At 48.7% G+C, this 15303-nt stretch overlaps 1 protein-coding gene across 1 annotated transcript in view; it reads right to left on the bottom strand.

Moving 5' to 3' along the window:
• LOC111141642 (solute carrier family 24 member 3) overlaps positions 1-7367 on the bottom strand; it is a 486337-nt gene extending 478970 nt beyond the window's left edge. Inside the window, exon 1 of the mRNA XM_022494365.1 lies at positions 7235-7367. Coding sequence (XP_022350073.1) covers positions 7235-7367 — 133 coding nt within the window. The remainder of the gene's footprint in view (positions 1-7234) is intronic.
• Between the last annotated feature and the right edge of the window lie 7936 nt (positions 7368-15303).

The raw sequence follows: 15303 nt of genomic DNA, 5'->3' as shown, positions 1-15303 counted from the left end.
ACGACATTGGCTGTGGTCAGGCAAGGCAGAAGTACAGGGAGGAAATGAAGAGAGAAACACCAAGTTGCAAATGTGAAATTCCACCAACTAGGTCACAGATGAGCAGACGTTAATTATTCTCACTCTCCTGGAAATAAGGAGTGGTTGACAACCAAGGAACAATGGCTAGATTTCATAATTCAAATAAGCAACTGGTATTGGTTTGAACACCTCCAGCTATGACAAAGGCCTTTCCCCCCATTCACTTGAACTCCCACCTAACATCTTTAGTCTAGAGTGCAAAGGGTCATGACCAACATGCCGCACGGTCATTCCTCTAACAACCAATGGATCCAGGAAAGTTGGGTTTGCATCCAAGGCTCAACTGTCTAGGCACTGCCATTCCAATCCCTCCTCTCCCCTTTCTATACCTTTCATTAAAAATTATCCAAGGTTCCGTTTGGGGTCTGTGCCTAAAACTTTATCACCTTGCAATTCCCCACAGTGTTTGGGGAGCCAATTTACATCCTTGCCTGTAGTAAATGAGAGAAGCTGTCTCCCCTGCATCTCTGCCAACACCTGACATCATCACATGCTTTCATTTTTGCCAATCTGATTTTTAAAAATGGTATCTCATCATTTTTTAAAATCAGATTTCTCTGAGGAGTGCCTGGGTGGCTCAGCAGGGTAACCATACAACTCTTGATTTTGGCTCAGGTCATGATCTCAGGGTCATGAGTTTGAGCCCCGTGTGGGGCTGTACACTCAGCGGGGAATCTGCTTGAAGATTCTCTTTATCTGCCCTGCCCCCTGCTCTCTCTCTCAAATAAATAAATCTTTCAAATTAGATGTCCCTGATTACTATTAAGGCTGAGAGTTTTTACTGGTGTCTACTGGTCATTTGCAATTGCTTTGTGAATTGCCTGCCTGTATCTATTGCCCATTTTTTATAAATTATCTTTTTCAACCCCTATTCATTCCCAACCTAATTCCTTTTATTTTCCAGATTCCAGCTTCTGCTTACCACCAACACCTCCTCCACGCCATGATATATTTCTCATTCATTCTTTCTCATAATTCTTGAAAATTAGTTGTTCAACACCTCTCCTCCCACTAAAGTCTAAGTCACCATGATGACAATATTCCAGGTATCCATCTCAGACACCACATTCACCCCCATCAAAGAGGAAAAAGCCTACCACATGTTTACTGAGTGAATGAATGGAAGTCCTCGGGTCTTGTGCCACCAGTAGCATCCAGGCAGGAATTCATCCAAGGGGTGCCACTGAAGACAGTGTCCCAAAGGTGGGGGTGGGAAAACCCCCAGGACTCCCAACAATGAAGAGCTCACTTCACCCAGGGATGAGGACGAGGACAGGACAAGTGCATCTTCCAGGAGAGAGTCTAGAAGACATCATCCATGTCTAAGAACTCAGGACTCCAGAATTATAAACGGCACTCCACTCAGAGAAAACCTTCTTCCACTGAATCCTTAATTCTCAAACTCTACAGGAGAATACCATGTTTCAAACCATTGCAAAGATAAACAAAATTCATTGCCAAATAAGCTCTACAGAAATTGAAGGCAGGAAAAGAGAAGAAAGACTTCCATTACCTTCCTGACAGTACTAGCCATTCACTACGTGACTTCAAGGATGCCTTCTCAACTCTCTACCTCAGTCTCCCCAATACAAGTGTCTGTGTACTACCATTTCCCTCAAAAAACTTACTTCACTCAAAGAAAAGGAATCTCCTTAAGGAAAAAGAGAGTTGCCAAAATCCTGTCCCATCAGCCAACTTCTACCAAGCCTTGGAATTCTAAGCAAATGGCTGGTTTTGCAATTCTTTTGGCTTTGCCAACCCTCTGGGGTATTTAAAAAAATAAAAGAAAGAAAGAAAGAAATCTTCCCACAAGGATTCAAGGCTTGCAAGTAAAGGAAATCTTTGAGAAAAAATCTGGGTTGATGAGCAGCTAAGAAAAGCCAGGAGAGACACATCTATATATGTTTAGGCAGAAAATAGAAAAGGTTGAAAAGCAATGTGTTTCTAAAATACTGCTTCTATGAAAGCAACCTTCTGTTACTCCTTTACTCTCCCCAGTCGACTGAAAAAGGCAGCGTGATTCCCATTTTCTATTCATGTCCTCCTAAGCTGAGGCTAGGGAGTGCAGCGGCATCCAGCTCGGATGCAAGTGGGCTTGTGTTCAAATCCTGCCACTTAACGAAGCGACACTGGGCAAAGCGCTCACCTTCTGCAGCTCCATGTGAGCCCACGAAAAACGTGTAAGAATATTGAATTTGATGGACAGGCAGCAGAACTATAAATGAAAATATATGCTAGTAACTGAGCTCCCGAGGCATGGTGGCTAGTTTTGAACACAGGTACTGTCGTTCAGAAATCAAAACAGCTTCTTTACTTAACAAGCGTATTACGAGCATCTACCGTGGGCAGGTGACACAGATGACAAAGGTGAGCAAAGGTCACAAGGTCCCTGACCTCTGGGAGCTTAGAATCTGGTAAGCATGACAGATTGCTCGAACCAACCAAATAAATACATAATTACCAACTGTGATAAATACTGTGAAGGGAAAATTGAGGGTGTTCAGAGAGCAAAACAGGGGACCTAGCTGGATTAGGAAGATCTTGGGCCTGGAAGTGAAGGATGAACTAGCTGGGATGGGGACTATGGAACCAGCGTGTGTGACAGGTCTGGGGCTAAAAGAAGTGTCACCCTTTTCAGGAGCAGAAGGAAGGCCTGAGTAGTGTAGCATGAAAGGGAAGGCAGAGAGGGAAGATAAAGCTGGGGAATCCAGTGAGGCAGCCCTGTCAGCCACAGGAGGGATCAAGAGGTTGTGGTCTTTGTCCTCTGAGGAAGGGGAAGCCACAAAGCTAAAGATGCGCTCTCAGATCAGCAACTGAAATTTGCAGTTCAAACACCCACACAGCCCTCTTTCCAAATACCACCTGTGCACCCCACACCTGACTTCAGATGCGTTGCCACATGATCATGATTGGAAAGTATTTCAAATATGTGTGTGTTACTCACCATTTACCACCTTGGGAAACGTCTCTGATCTCTAAGTTATTATCCCTTGGCCCCCTGGTTTTCCAAAGATAGCCACAACACACATGCCCATCTTATACACCAACACACATGCCCGCATGCTCACCTTACCATATACCCCACCACTCCTCCACTGAGTGGTAAGTGGTGGCATCTCTGTCCCCCTCTTTTGAACTTGGGCTGACATCTGTCACTGCCTTGGCCAAAAGAAAACAATGGAAGTCATACTGTGTGACTTTTGTGGCTAAGACAGAAAAATGCCATGTACTTCCCCTTTATCCTCTTGGAACCCAGCTGCTGTGCTCTGAGGAAGTTCAAACTAAGGCACATGGAAAAGCCATACGGAGAGGCCACACATAGTTTTTCCGGTTGACAGCCCAGTTGAGGGTCCCAGCCACCAGCTGGCATCAACTCCAGACACTGGAGTGATGTTGCCTCCAGAGGACTGCAGACCCAGCTGGCAAGTCACCCAGCCTTTCACTCCTTCCAGCAGAGGCCCCAGACGTGGAGCAGAGACAAGCCATCCCTACTACACTTTGTCCAAATTCCTGAGCTAAAGTATCCATGAGCAAAAAAATAAAATGGTAGTTTTACACCACTATACTTTGGGGTAATTTGTTATTAGCAATAGTAACTGGGCCAGAATATATATATGTACATACATACGTATATACATACATACATATGTGTGTGTCTGTGTATGTCTGTGTATATATATATATATATATATATGTTTTGAGCAATATATATTACTTTTTTTTTTCCTTACTCATTATTCACCTACCCAGGAACTTTCTAGAGGACATGTCTATAATCACTCCTGAGTTAGAAACTCTGGGCTTTTTTGACATGACTTCTGGGGAAAAAAAGATGACCAGGTTCCTTACTTCAAACAAAAATTAAACACTTTCAAACCACTCGAAACACACAAAAGTAATCCATTCTCACTGCAAAAAAAAACAAGATAAAGAAACCCCCCCCCCGTTAGCAAATCTGACACCTTATTTCTTTTTTTTTTTAAAGATTTTATTTATTTATTTGACAGAGAGATCACAGCAGGCAGAGAGGCAGGCAGAGAGAGAGGAGGAAGCAGGTTCCCTGCTGAGCAGAGAGCCCTATGCGGGGCTCGATCCCAGGACTCTGAGATCATGACCTGAGCCGAAGGCAGTGGCTTAACCCACTGAGCCACCCAGGCGCCCCTGACACCTTATTTCAATTGGCTTTGAAAACAGATAAGAAATGAGATCTTTATCAGCAATATCTAAATAGAACACCCAGGCCCACTTGCTTCCTCCACCACCAAAAGCTCGGGGCATCCGCAAAGTGTGTGTGCAAGTTTAAAGAACACAACACATGAAAAGTGTCCTTATTTTAGCACGGTGCCTGGCATGTAAGAGCCCACCAAGTTCCAGTTATTATTACTGCTTTTGTTACCATGAGGGTTAACCTTTGTCTTGATTACAGCACTAACCCTTCCTTTAATAATGCCTGTGTCCCATCTCAGAGAAAGGAATTTAGACTGGAGTTCGGTCAGATGTCCAGGAAGGGAGCTCAGATTCCATACCATCAGGAATATTATACAACACTGTGTAACACAACTGCAACACCTCTCTATCTGGGATTGGTGAAAGGACTGTGCTCTTTATATTAAAAAATAAAAAGAAAGAAAGAAAGAAAGAGAAAGAAAAAGAAAAGAAAAATTAATATGCGTTAGAATACAGGCTTCTGCTTAGTTACGTTTAATCACTGCATGGCTTTCAAGGTAAATAAATAAAAAATCCCCCTTTGATCATTAGCAAGGTACCCCCATGTGTTTATATAAATATTACAAAGCTGCACCCAGATGGTGGCATGAATAGCAGGGAACAGAGGTGGGATCAAACAGCCAGGCCACCTTGGGCTGGTTCTTCCCTCTATGCCCCAAATGCTGTGTGACCATAAGCGGATCACTCAGCCTCTCCCAGACACCGTGTCTTTAAAATGAGGCTAAATTCCAAACTTTTTATCCATACTGAAAGGACCCTTAAGTAGAATAACACCCAAGTTTCCAGGGTAAAAGTCACTATTCAAATGCTTAAGTATGCTGAATGACAACTGCCCCCCAAGCTAAATGATCACTTGCAGATTCACACACATTAATTAATTAGCTCAAAAAAACTAGCTCAAAACACCTGAGCCTTGCTGAGAATCAGCTAGGCATCATGTAGTGAAATAACGAGTATCTACTTAAAGAAAAGGTGACAGGGGACAGAATTAGGGTGGGCATGCCATTTGGGGGCTGGATGACATCCTTCTTTGCACTGCTGGCTTTTCACTGTTACCTTCAGTTGCTGGGGTGGGGGTCTTCTGAAGCCCTACATTTCTGGGAGAGGAGAGAGAGGCAGAAAGAATATGGAAGGAGAGAGACCAAGGGAAGGGATGGGGAAAAGAGCCGTGCTACGGAACTATGCCCAAGTTGGTGGCACCTGAATAGAAATGTCACTGTTAGGGAAACCATTTCAAAATGACATTTGAGTCACCAGGTTTTAAGTTTGCACAGTGTCTGCCACCTCCTTTCCCCCTGAACATCCCAGCTTTCCCAGGGCCCAGGCAGCCCCCTGTCACTGATGGACTTAACTGTATGGGTCACATTCTCCATCCAGAAAAATGTCTTTCATATCCTGACAGCGGTGGGAACTCTAGGACTCACAGAGCCCCAGCATGCAGGAAAAAATGGCCGGCACGTAATTGACTTCGCATGGTCCTTTCCAAAGGTGGCACCAAGTACAGACTGGCTTTGCACTCATAAAAATCCGGTAGATTAGAAGGCAGTGAAAGGAAACCCTTCTCGGGAAAAGCAGTCGGTAGCTGCTCTTGGCAGGTCTGGCACTGCCCTCTGAGAGAGGTCCAGCTTCCCTCCCCAGCACAGCCCCCTTCCCGATGCCGGCCCCCATCACCAGATAATCTGGGATTCAGGAAAAAGGAAGAGAGCTGTAGTCCCAAGGGCTCCACTGAAGACCCAGGCGGACTCTCTCATATTACCATATATGAGGAAGTCTGTCAAGAGGTCTGTTAAGACCTGAACCAAGCCCGACCATCTGCTTCCCCCCCCCCCGGAAGAACGAGACCAGCCAATTTGGGGGAGATCCCTTCTTTAATTGATGTCACCCTTTCACCATCACTATCGAAAAGATTTTATTCTGCACTTCCTAACGCCTTGTATCAGGGCTACATCTATCTTAACACCAAGGCACGGATTTGTAATGGCTTTTTCTCACAACCATTTTTACGGCTGTTTTCCCACGAATTGTGCCACTTGAACGGCTGGGATATAAAACCGTTTTTACAACAGTTATTCTTCCAAGTCTCTCCCTCCGTTATTTAGACAGCTGCCCCCCAGGGTCCAAACTGTTTTCAGTGGACAACTGTTCTGAGCACATTTCTCCACAAGGTCTATTTCAGCTCAAGAAAAGCCAAGGACAAAGATAAGACAAAAGTTGTGGGTAAAGGGCGGACCCACTGCAGGGCACCGTGAGAGCAGTAGAGAGCCTGATGGGCAGGACAATCTAAATCATTTCTTCCAGACCTGGAAGGCACAAAAGGGATCAGTCTTCCCAGTCTGTGTTCAGTGAAAGAGAACAAGTAGATCCTTAAACCCTAGCCAGGTGGCCAACACTTTTTCTTTTCCTACCCGAAGTTCCCGGCACCTGCTCTGGAAAAGCGGGTATGGAGCCCTCTACCTGGTCCACACCGCGTGTTCTATATGGAGAACACTGGAGAATTACGTTTTCACCAACCAGCCCCCCTTCGTGCTCTCAACAAGCCAAAGGTGTACAGGTGGTTACCTGCACAGGTACCGAGTCTTACCAGGACAACTTTGTTGGGCCGGGGCGGGGGTGTACCTCCTTAGGGTAACAGTCCCCACCGCCTCTACCACCAATCCCTCCTCCAGCCGGTGGGTTAGAAGGATGGAGCCAAGAGGCACAGGTAAGGGTTCCCGGGGCGAGCCCGGCGGCTCCGCGTGCGGTCTGCGTCTCCACTGCGCGGTCCTAGCCTCCAGGGCCCCCTCCTTCCGAGCCCCCCAAGGGGCAGGGGGAGTCCTCGTGCCCGGCACCCCCTCCCACCGGCCAGCCTGCTCGCCCCGCGCCCGGCCCGGGAGCCCCGAGCTGCCGGAGCCGCAGCGCCCACTCGGGGCGAGCCGCGAGCACTCACCATTATGCTCTTGCATGCTCGACAGCGACCAGAGCAGCAGCGCCACCAAGGCCAGGAAGCAGAGCTGGCTCAGCAGAAGGTCCCTCCGGCGGCTCCGGCGACGCTCGCGGTCCTCGTCGTCGGGCGACGGCATCCTCGGGCGGCAGGGCAGCGGCCCCGGCGGGGGCCCCGGCGGGCGCCGGCCGCTCCTCTCGCGGGCGGCCGCGGCAGGGACGGCGGCAGGAGGCAACCCTGCGCGCTGCAGCCGCGCGTCCTCGCTGCGCTCCCGCTCGGCCGCCGCCTTCTCTTCCTCTTCCCCGCCGCTGCCGGGCTCGTCGTCTTCGTCCTCGTCGTCGCTGTCGCTCAGTCCCTCTTCGCCCTCCTCCTCCTCCTCTTCGCCGCTGGCCCGCGCCGCCGCCTCCCGGCGCTCGGGGTCCCTCTCCTCCTCGCGCGCCATGGCTCCCACGCTCGGCGTCCGCGCTCGGCCTCGGGCGGCGGCGCGGCGGGGGCGGCGGGGGCGGCCGGGAGGCGGGGGCGGCGGCGGCCGAGGAGGAGGAGCGGGGAAGGACCGGCGGGAGGAGGGCCCGCCGCTAGCCAACTCCGCCGGCTGGTGAGGCCACCCGGTCTGGCTCCGGCCTCGCCGGCTGCGGGAGCGCGTCGCGGGGCCGCCCGCCCCCTCACTCCATGGTCCGCGCGCGGGGAGCGGGGAGCCGGGGCCGAGCGGGGCCGGGGCGCGCCGGGAGCACGGGCGAGGCGTGAGCACGGGCGGCGCAGCTCCCGCAGCCTGCGGCGGCGCGGCAGCTCGGGCTCGGGCTCGGGCTCGGGCGCGGGCGGGGGGCAGTGCCGGGGACGCAGCCAGCGCTGGCCGGCGCGGCGGAGAGGGGGCGCGTGGGGAGGAGACTGAGCTGGGGAGGGAGCCCCGCGCGCGATCCTTCGACCGTGTAGTGCCGGGGTGGGGGGGCGGCGCAGAAGGCCCCCTCTTGGGGAGCACGCCACTGGGAGGCGGGTCTCCGGGCTGAAGGAATCGCCCGAAACTTCGGAGAACCCGATGGTCTCTTCAGCCTCCTCCCCACCCTCTGCCCCGAGTCGAGGGGCGGCGAGTGCGCTCGGTTGCGCGTGCCCAGCCGCTGGCTGCGCCTCCTCCCGGGGGCCTCCAAGGTTTCCCTCCGCCCCCTTGTGGGGATCCCCTGCGCGCCAGGCTCTGGACCTGGAACCGGACTCTCCGGAGGCTCTTGCCTCACTGGAGTGTCCTGGATCCCCGCGCTACCCGGCTCGCACTTCACTCCCCGATTGCGCTGGACCCAACCCAATGCTGTGGCTGAAGAAGGAGGGCATCGGCACTGTCCCTGAATAAGGCGGCCTGAGGGTCCCTAGCCGACCTCAGGAGGAGGACCCTGGCTTCCCGCAGGGAACATCAGCCTGCCCCTAACCCCTGAGGTCACAGCCCTAGTTCCTCCATTCCTCTGCTCCCAGTTCCTGCCCTCACCTACTTAAAGTGGTAACTGTCCTAGAGTCTGGCCCGGCCCACAGCCCTGCAGAAGGTGCCCATTTAGAGAGGACACTAGTGGTCTCAGAACCACCCACCAGCCCTCCTCGGGCTTCCACTTGCCTCCCTAGGTCTGTGGGCTGGACGACAGATAAACAGCCCTAAGATGATGCCCTTGCGATGGGGCTGGGAAAAAAAGGGCAGGTTCAAAAGAGGATCATCTGGAAACTGGGGATCTGTGTGTGTGACTGTCTCCTATGAGAATACTTTGCCACAGACATCTAGACAGGTGAGCAGGAAGAAGGTTTCTCCAGTTCTAGGTCCAGGAGTGCCCAAAGTCCAAGTGTGTCCGCACCTGTGGGGGATCTAGCCCACAGCTTCTCAGATGACCCTGAACAGCACCTGGGGACAGCAGGGTCACAGAAAAGGACAAAGCAAACCTTCAAAGGTGGCTTCCTTTCCAGAGAGGGAGTATTTCACTCACAGAGACAGGAAGACTGCTTCTTGGGCATGTCATTTATTTACTCCTGTTGTCAGCTTAGCATCTTCCCAGACACACAGAACCCCTTCCTATGACGGCAGTGTGGTTGTCCTTTTGCTTTGGTTCCCAGCTACTGAGGAGGATTTAAAACTATGTTAAGTTCCTCTAGGCTGGAGTTGGGGTTGGGGTGGGGGGTTTTCTCCAGTGGTGTTACCTCCCTCAAATGTTCAGAAACACAAAAATAGAAGGTTAGGGGAGCAGAACACATTGCTTTTCCTTCAGCTAACTAGGGAACACACTCCAATAGTGTAAATAGGAAAAATAAAAATGAAAGAGGGAAGCTGGAACTAATTGGGCTGGGGAACAAACACGAGCTTAGGAGGAAATGGCCACAGGCATCAGAAATTGTATAATCGGGGGATGGGGAGAGGTATGGAGAGGAAGCAGGGAGGAGGGACCAGGTACTGTTGATTCCCTAGAAATCCTCCCAGCACCTGTGGTAAGTGAGAGGAAGAAACAGGGCAAAAGGGAGAGAGAGGGAAAGAGCTCACTCCTGTGGCACATAGAAATGACTTTTGAGTTAATATTCACTGTGACATTTCAGAGCAAAGAGGGTATTGAAGTAAAACAAAGACCCCTGAGCAGCCAGTCACCACCCAGGAAGAAAAATGGGGAAATCTGTTCCCAGGCCTGATAGAACCTTGGGCAGGTGGGTACCTCACTGCATGTGCCCCCACCCCACCCCAAGGCAATGGCTTCTCTGCAGGAAGGAGGGGGAAGGTTTCTTCTTGGGTCAGGCAAGACCCTCTTCTTCAAAAGGCACCTTTGGAGGTTGGGGGGCGGGGGATTCCTAAGTCCTCTGTCAGCAATGGGGAAGACAGGCAGATCCCAGTGGGCTCCTCTTCGAAGGAAAACAGCTATTTCTGTCCTACCTGTTCTCTCCCAGTTTTCAGAAGCCCCCCCGCTTCCCACAATTGAATTTTGTTAGAACCAGGAGCTGAAATCATTAATGTGCTACTTATCTTTCACCATCAGGATCGTCATCAATCCTGAGGTAGCTTTTGCCTTTTATTTCTTAATCTGCTTGTATTTGATCTCACATTTTTGTGCCGGGAGCCGTAGGGAGAAAATTCCAGGCCCTGCTATGTCAGTCTGAAGTTTAGCTTGCTTGGAAAGAGAGGCATCAGCCCGAGATACGCTGGGGCCTTTACCCTTCCAGGAATAAGCCAGGCACCTCCTCACTCAGGGCTGGGGGTCACTGTGCATGGCCCCTGTTTTCACCTCCCATCCACATTCCAGTTTTCATTCTGTGTAAAGACTTTGGATCTGATGCGGGGGCACAGAAGTGATTCATCTTTCTCCTAGCTCTGCCTTTATAACAAAAGTTAAAGGCCTCCCATGACCACATTCGCTGATGCTCAGCCCAGAAGAGCTCTTACATCAGCCAGTGAGCGGAGCCTTATCTGCACCCAGAAAACCAGCAGCTCCTGGGCCCTCCTGTGTTCTTTCCAGGTCTCCAGCCTCCCCTTGCCCACAGCACCCAGACCTGACAGCAGTTTCCACAACAAAGCAGGGTCCTATCTCCATAACACCAAACAATGCCAGTTGTGTCAGGCAAACCACCGACTGAGAAGGAAGGAAGGGAAGCAACAAGAAAATCAGAAGCCACTTGCTGGCTGAGGTTACTTACCAGGGCTGCACTCTAACACAGGAAGACATGGCCCAAGCAAAAGGAGACCACCAGAGGTGAACAGAAAACCTTTTTACATCTCTTTTACCATATTTTTGTTAAGGAAGCTCTATACCCAACAAGGAGTTTGAACCCCAAGATTAAGAGTCACGTGCTCTACAAACTGACCCAGCCAGGCACCCCTCACAGAAAACTTCTAAGCACAGGAAGGCCAAATGTTGGCAGATGAGGGAATAAAAAGGAGAAACTCTTCCGTGGAATGTTTCTGGAACAGTCCTCAGGTATAGTACTCCTTCCATGTGCCTAGAGACAACCACCCAGGCCTCCTGTCACCACCTGACTCGGTAATCTATGGCACTGACCAAACTGACCTGTAGCCCTTCACCTGCGGACATGTCACCTTGTGCACGTGCAGTTCCCCAGATTTGGACAAAACCCCAACTTCACCCTGGAAAGCCTGACTCTTGCTCTCCCTCTTGTTCTTATCAGCTACCTTTCTTAAAAGCCAGTAAAACTGCTCTGTTAGACTCTTCCTGAGCTGTCAGCATTTTGAAGAACACAAATTATCACTCCTGTATGTGTGTGAGTCCACACTCCACATCCAGAGGCATTTGGGAGCACCCTGTTGGCACGTGGGGCTCACGTTACCTTAAATGTTAAGGAAGAGTTAAGCAAAACTGCTCGTTTTATGATAGTTTCCAATTTTTTATTTTCCTTTTGCCCAATTGTCTGCTTTTGTTTGGCAATTTGGACTCACTATGTGAATATGGCTGTAGATCTTTTTTTTTCCCTGGTGGAACACTGTCATACTCACAGCTGCCCATCATCTTTTTCTATTAAGATTTTTTTATTTATTTGAGAGCCAGCATGCACGCATGTGAGTGGAAGAGTCAGAGGGAAAGGGAGAGAAATTCTTAAGCAGACTCTGAGCTGAGCACAGAGTCTGACATGGGGCTGGATCTCAATGACCCTGAGATCATGACCTGAGCTCAAACCAAGAGTCAGATGCTTAATGGACTATGCCACCCACCATCTTTTTTTTAAAAAGTAGGTATTACAATATACATATAGTAAAATGCACGCAGCTGAAGCATGGAGTGCAATGATTGTATGTACATATGTACACCCTATGTGGGTTCCACATCACGAATTAGAAGATTTCCTGATCACCTCCTCCCCCACCCCCGCCACCCGGAAGACTCCTTGTACCAACCCTCCAGTAGGCAGTAACCCTCTGAAAACAACCCTTTGCAGGTCCTTGCTGCCTGTCCTTGAACTTCAGGTAAATGGATGCTTCCTTCTGTGGGATCTGTCCACACGGGTGTGTAGAGCTGTGATTTATTTATTTTTTTCATGCTGCGTAGGTGTGTATTGTTTTTACCTGATGCTTCAGTTCCCTTCCAAGTTTGGTGTAAGCCAAGAATATCAAATCAGTGCCTCTGGATCAGAGACAAATGATCTCCCAGATTGGCTAGTTTTATAAGGAACTTCAGCTGAAATTGAAACAGTCACAGGCTGCTTCTCAAACCGGTTACACTACCCCAGGGTAACTGCAGAACAACAGGTCAACCAGCAAACTTCAGGGGTCGAGATTTTAAAGACAAGGTTAGAAGAAGCCCTCAGATGTGCATAAGCTTTGGACGCAGCTTGGAATGGAAATAGCACAACCCACTTCTTGTGAATTCTTCCCCCCCTCTTTTTCTTCTAAATGAGAGTTAAGTAGAAAAGGTAACATCAGGAGAGATTCCCACCCAGTCCTTGACAGAGCCATGGAACAGCCTTTCAATCAAATGTCAGTGGACTTAGAAAGTATAAGAGAGATTGTTAGACATGTATGCACAATCTCCCAGGGGTTCTTCTGTGTTAAGGTTTGACGTCTGCTGTTCTAGGGAATACATCTTGACATGTATTTTTGGTGGATCCTGGAGGGCAAATCTAAAAATGAAAAATATATTACCTTGCGCCTTTTTGTCAATATTTTTAATTGACTTGTTTGGGATGTTTAGAAGAAATAAAGACAGGGTACACAAACACACCCTATAACTATGGCTATATCTATCTTCTGTTTCACACAAGTTGTATCACAAATAAAAGTAACTCTTATAGGGGGACCTGGGTGGCTCAGTTGGTTAAGAGTCTGACTCTTAATTTCAGCTCAGGTCATGATCTCAGGGTCCTGAGATTGAGCCACATGTTGGACTCCACACTCAGCCCAGAGTCTGCTTATGATTCTCTCTCCCTCTCCTTCTTCCCCTTTCCACCAGCACTCTTGTTTGCTGTCTCTCTCTCTCAAAAAAAGAAATAATAATAATAATAATAATAATAATAATAATCAGAGGGGCTCCTGGGTGGCTCAGTGGGTTAAGCCTCTGCCTTTGGCTCAGGTCATGATCCCAGCGTCCTGGGATGGAGCCCCATATCGGGCTCCCTGCTGGGCGGGAAGCCTGCTTCTCCCTCTCCTACTCCCCCTGCTTGTATTCCCTCTCTCGCTGTGTCTCTCTCTGTCAAATAAATAAATAAAATCTTAAAAAAAAAAATAATCAGAAAGAAAACACATAAACCCCACTAGTTTTATTTTGTTGATGGAAACTTGGGCACACAAGACACTGAGTATGGCAAGGAGGGCCCTGGGGGCTTATTTTTGTTAACATATCAATACTAAGCTTAGGAATCCCATGTTTTTAACCAAGAAAATAGATCTATAAAATGTTCTATCATTTTTGCATCTCAAGGCCTCATCCTGATAAATATGGTATACATCTTAAATAGCAAAAGCAAGCTGTGTTATGAACTGTATTATGTCTTTTTTGTCAAGTTAAGCAAGATCATATGTGTCTCTGAATAGGCAAATAGATGTCAAAATATATATAGATATAAATCTGGATGACATAAAATATATAGATCTCTCTACATTTGTATAGATAGATATAAATATGTGTAATATATAAACATATATAAATATACTTATATTATAAAAATTATACTTACATAAAAATATATATATTTTTAGATGGCTGACAATGGTTACTCCTAGAGGTGGGATTACAGGACTTTGGATGGAGATCAGTGAATAAAGAGGGACTTTCACTTTTTATTTTATATTGTTTTATATTCTTGGAATTATTTTTCTGGCATCAGCATGTCCTATTTTTTTTAATTGAAAAAAAATAAGGAAAAATTAAAAGAATCTGTTCATGTGTAAGTAGTTAAGACAGTTGACTTAAATTAGAGGAATTGACATGGTTTGACTTTGGCAGGACTGAGCAGAAGGCTGGGTGAGGGGCTCCAGGCCACTTTGCCCAAGAGTTCCTGGCTGCCCTGTGCCCTGAGGCTTGTCTCTGAGGAGCCTTGGATGTTAGAGGACAGGCAGCCCACCCAGGTGCTCGGCCTCAGCTGGTAGAGCAGGAAGCTGGACTTCTGATTCTAATTTGGCTGCAGATCTAACGTGCAGGCATTTCTTCCGTGTTCCTCCGTGTCCTCACTGGTAACTAGAAAGATGTTGTCAGCCCTTCCTCAGAAGGTTGTTTGCGGCAAGGCAGTGTTTTGAAAATACAAACAGCCAAAAGAAAGAGATGCCAAAGTCTGTCCCTCTTCACCCTTGAGTAACCCTGTGTTATCGGTAATGAGGGTAATCACAGCAAACCCCTCTTCCCCAGCACTGGGAATCAAACTGCAGATCAGAGTCCACTCCAAGCCCAGTTCAACTGCCAAGTGTAACATCCTAAGAGTTGTCTAGACATGACCCATCACCAAGCCCTTGTCCCCCCAGAGACCCGGAGTCAGGATCTAAGTTAGTGGCCCCAAGGGGTACAGTGCTTTATTCATTTCCTTATCTCATTCCATCCCCCAGACCACCAGCTGCATGGCTTGGAGGCAGTCCGCACAGCCGACCTTGAAAAGCGGTGGTAGCGCGCCCCCTGGTGGCAGTGGTAGACATCCTCCTTGGGGGGAATTTCTGACTTCCTGAAAGTGGTTCCTTCCCAGGCTATCTGCCCTTCTCTGGTTCAGCTTAATCTCAGACTGAATCCAGTCTCTATCCTTTCTGCTCAGGCATCATCTGACTTTGAGGTGACTGCTGCGTCACCTGTAGCACTCTGTCCCCAGAGTTCAATTCACTGAAGAGATTTCCTCAAATGTTTATGATGGCTGTACTGCCTTCAGCTACCTAAATATGTCATTTGTTTAATATTAAATCTCTTCTTTGAAAATTTACACGTGAGGTAGGCAGGACTCGTATGTACCGTTTCCCTTCTAACCATTTAGGTCCTCGCTACCGAAAATGTCATCCATGGGCCAGGAACATGGCATCCTTTGAGAGCTGCTTGGAAATGCAGATCCCAGGGTCCCCCAGACACCTGCTAAATCAAACTTTGCTTTTTAACAAAATCCGTGGAAGATTCCTATGCAGAGGAAAGACGGAGAAACATGGATTG

This window comes from Enhydra lutris, unplaced genomic scaffold, assembly GCF_002288905.1.
Source record: "Enhydra lutris kenyoni isolate GAN:26980312 unplaced genomic scaffold, ASM228890v2 scaffoldscaffold6, whole genome shotgun sequence".
Taxonomy (NCBI): Eukaryota; Metazoa; Chordata; class Mammalia; order Carnivora; family Mustelidae; genus Enhydra; species Enhydra lutris.
This window is presented reverse-complemented; position numbering and strand designations above follow the sequence as displayed.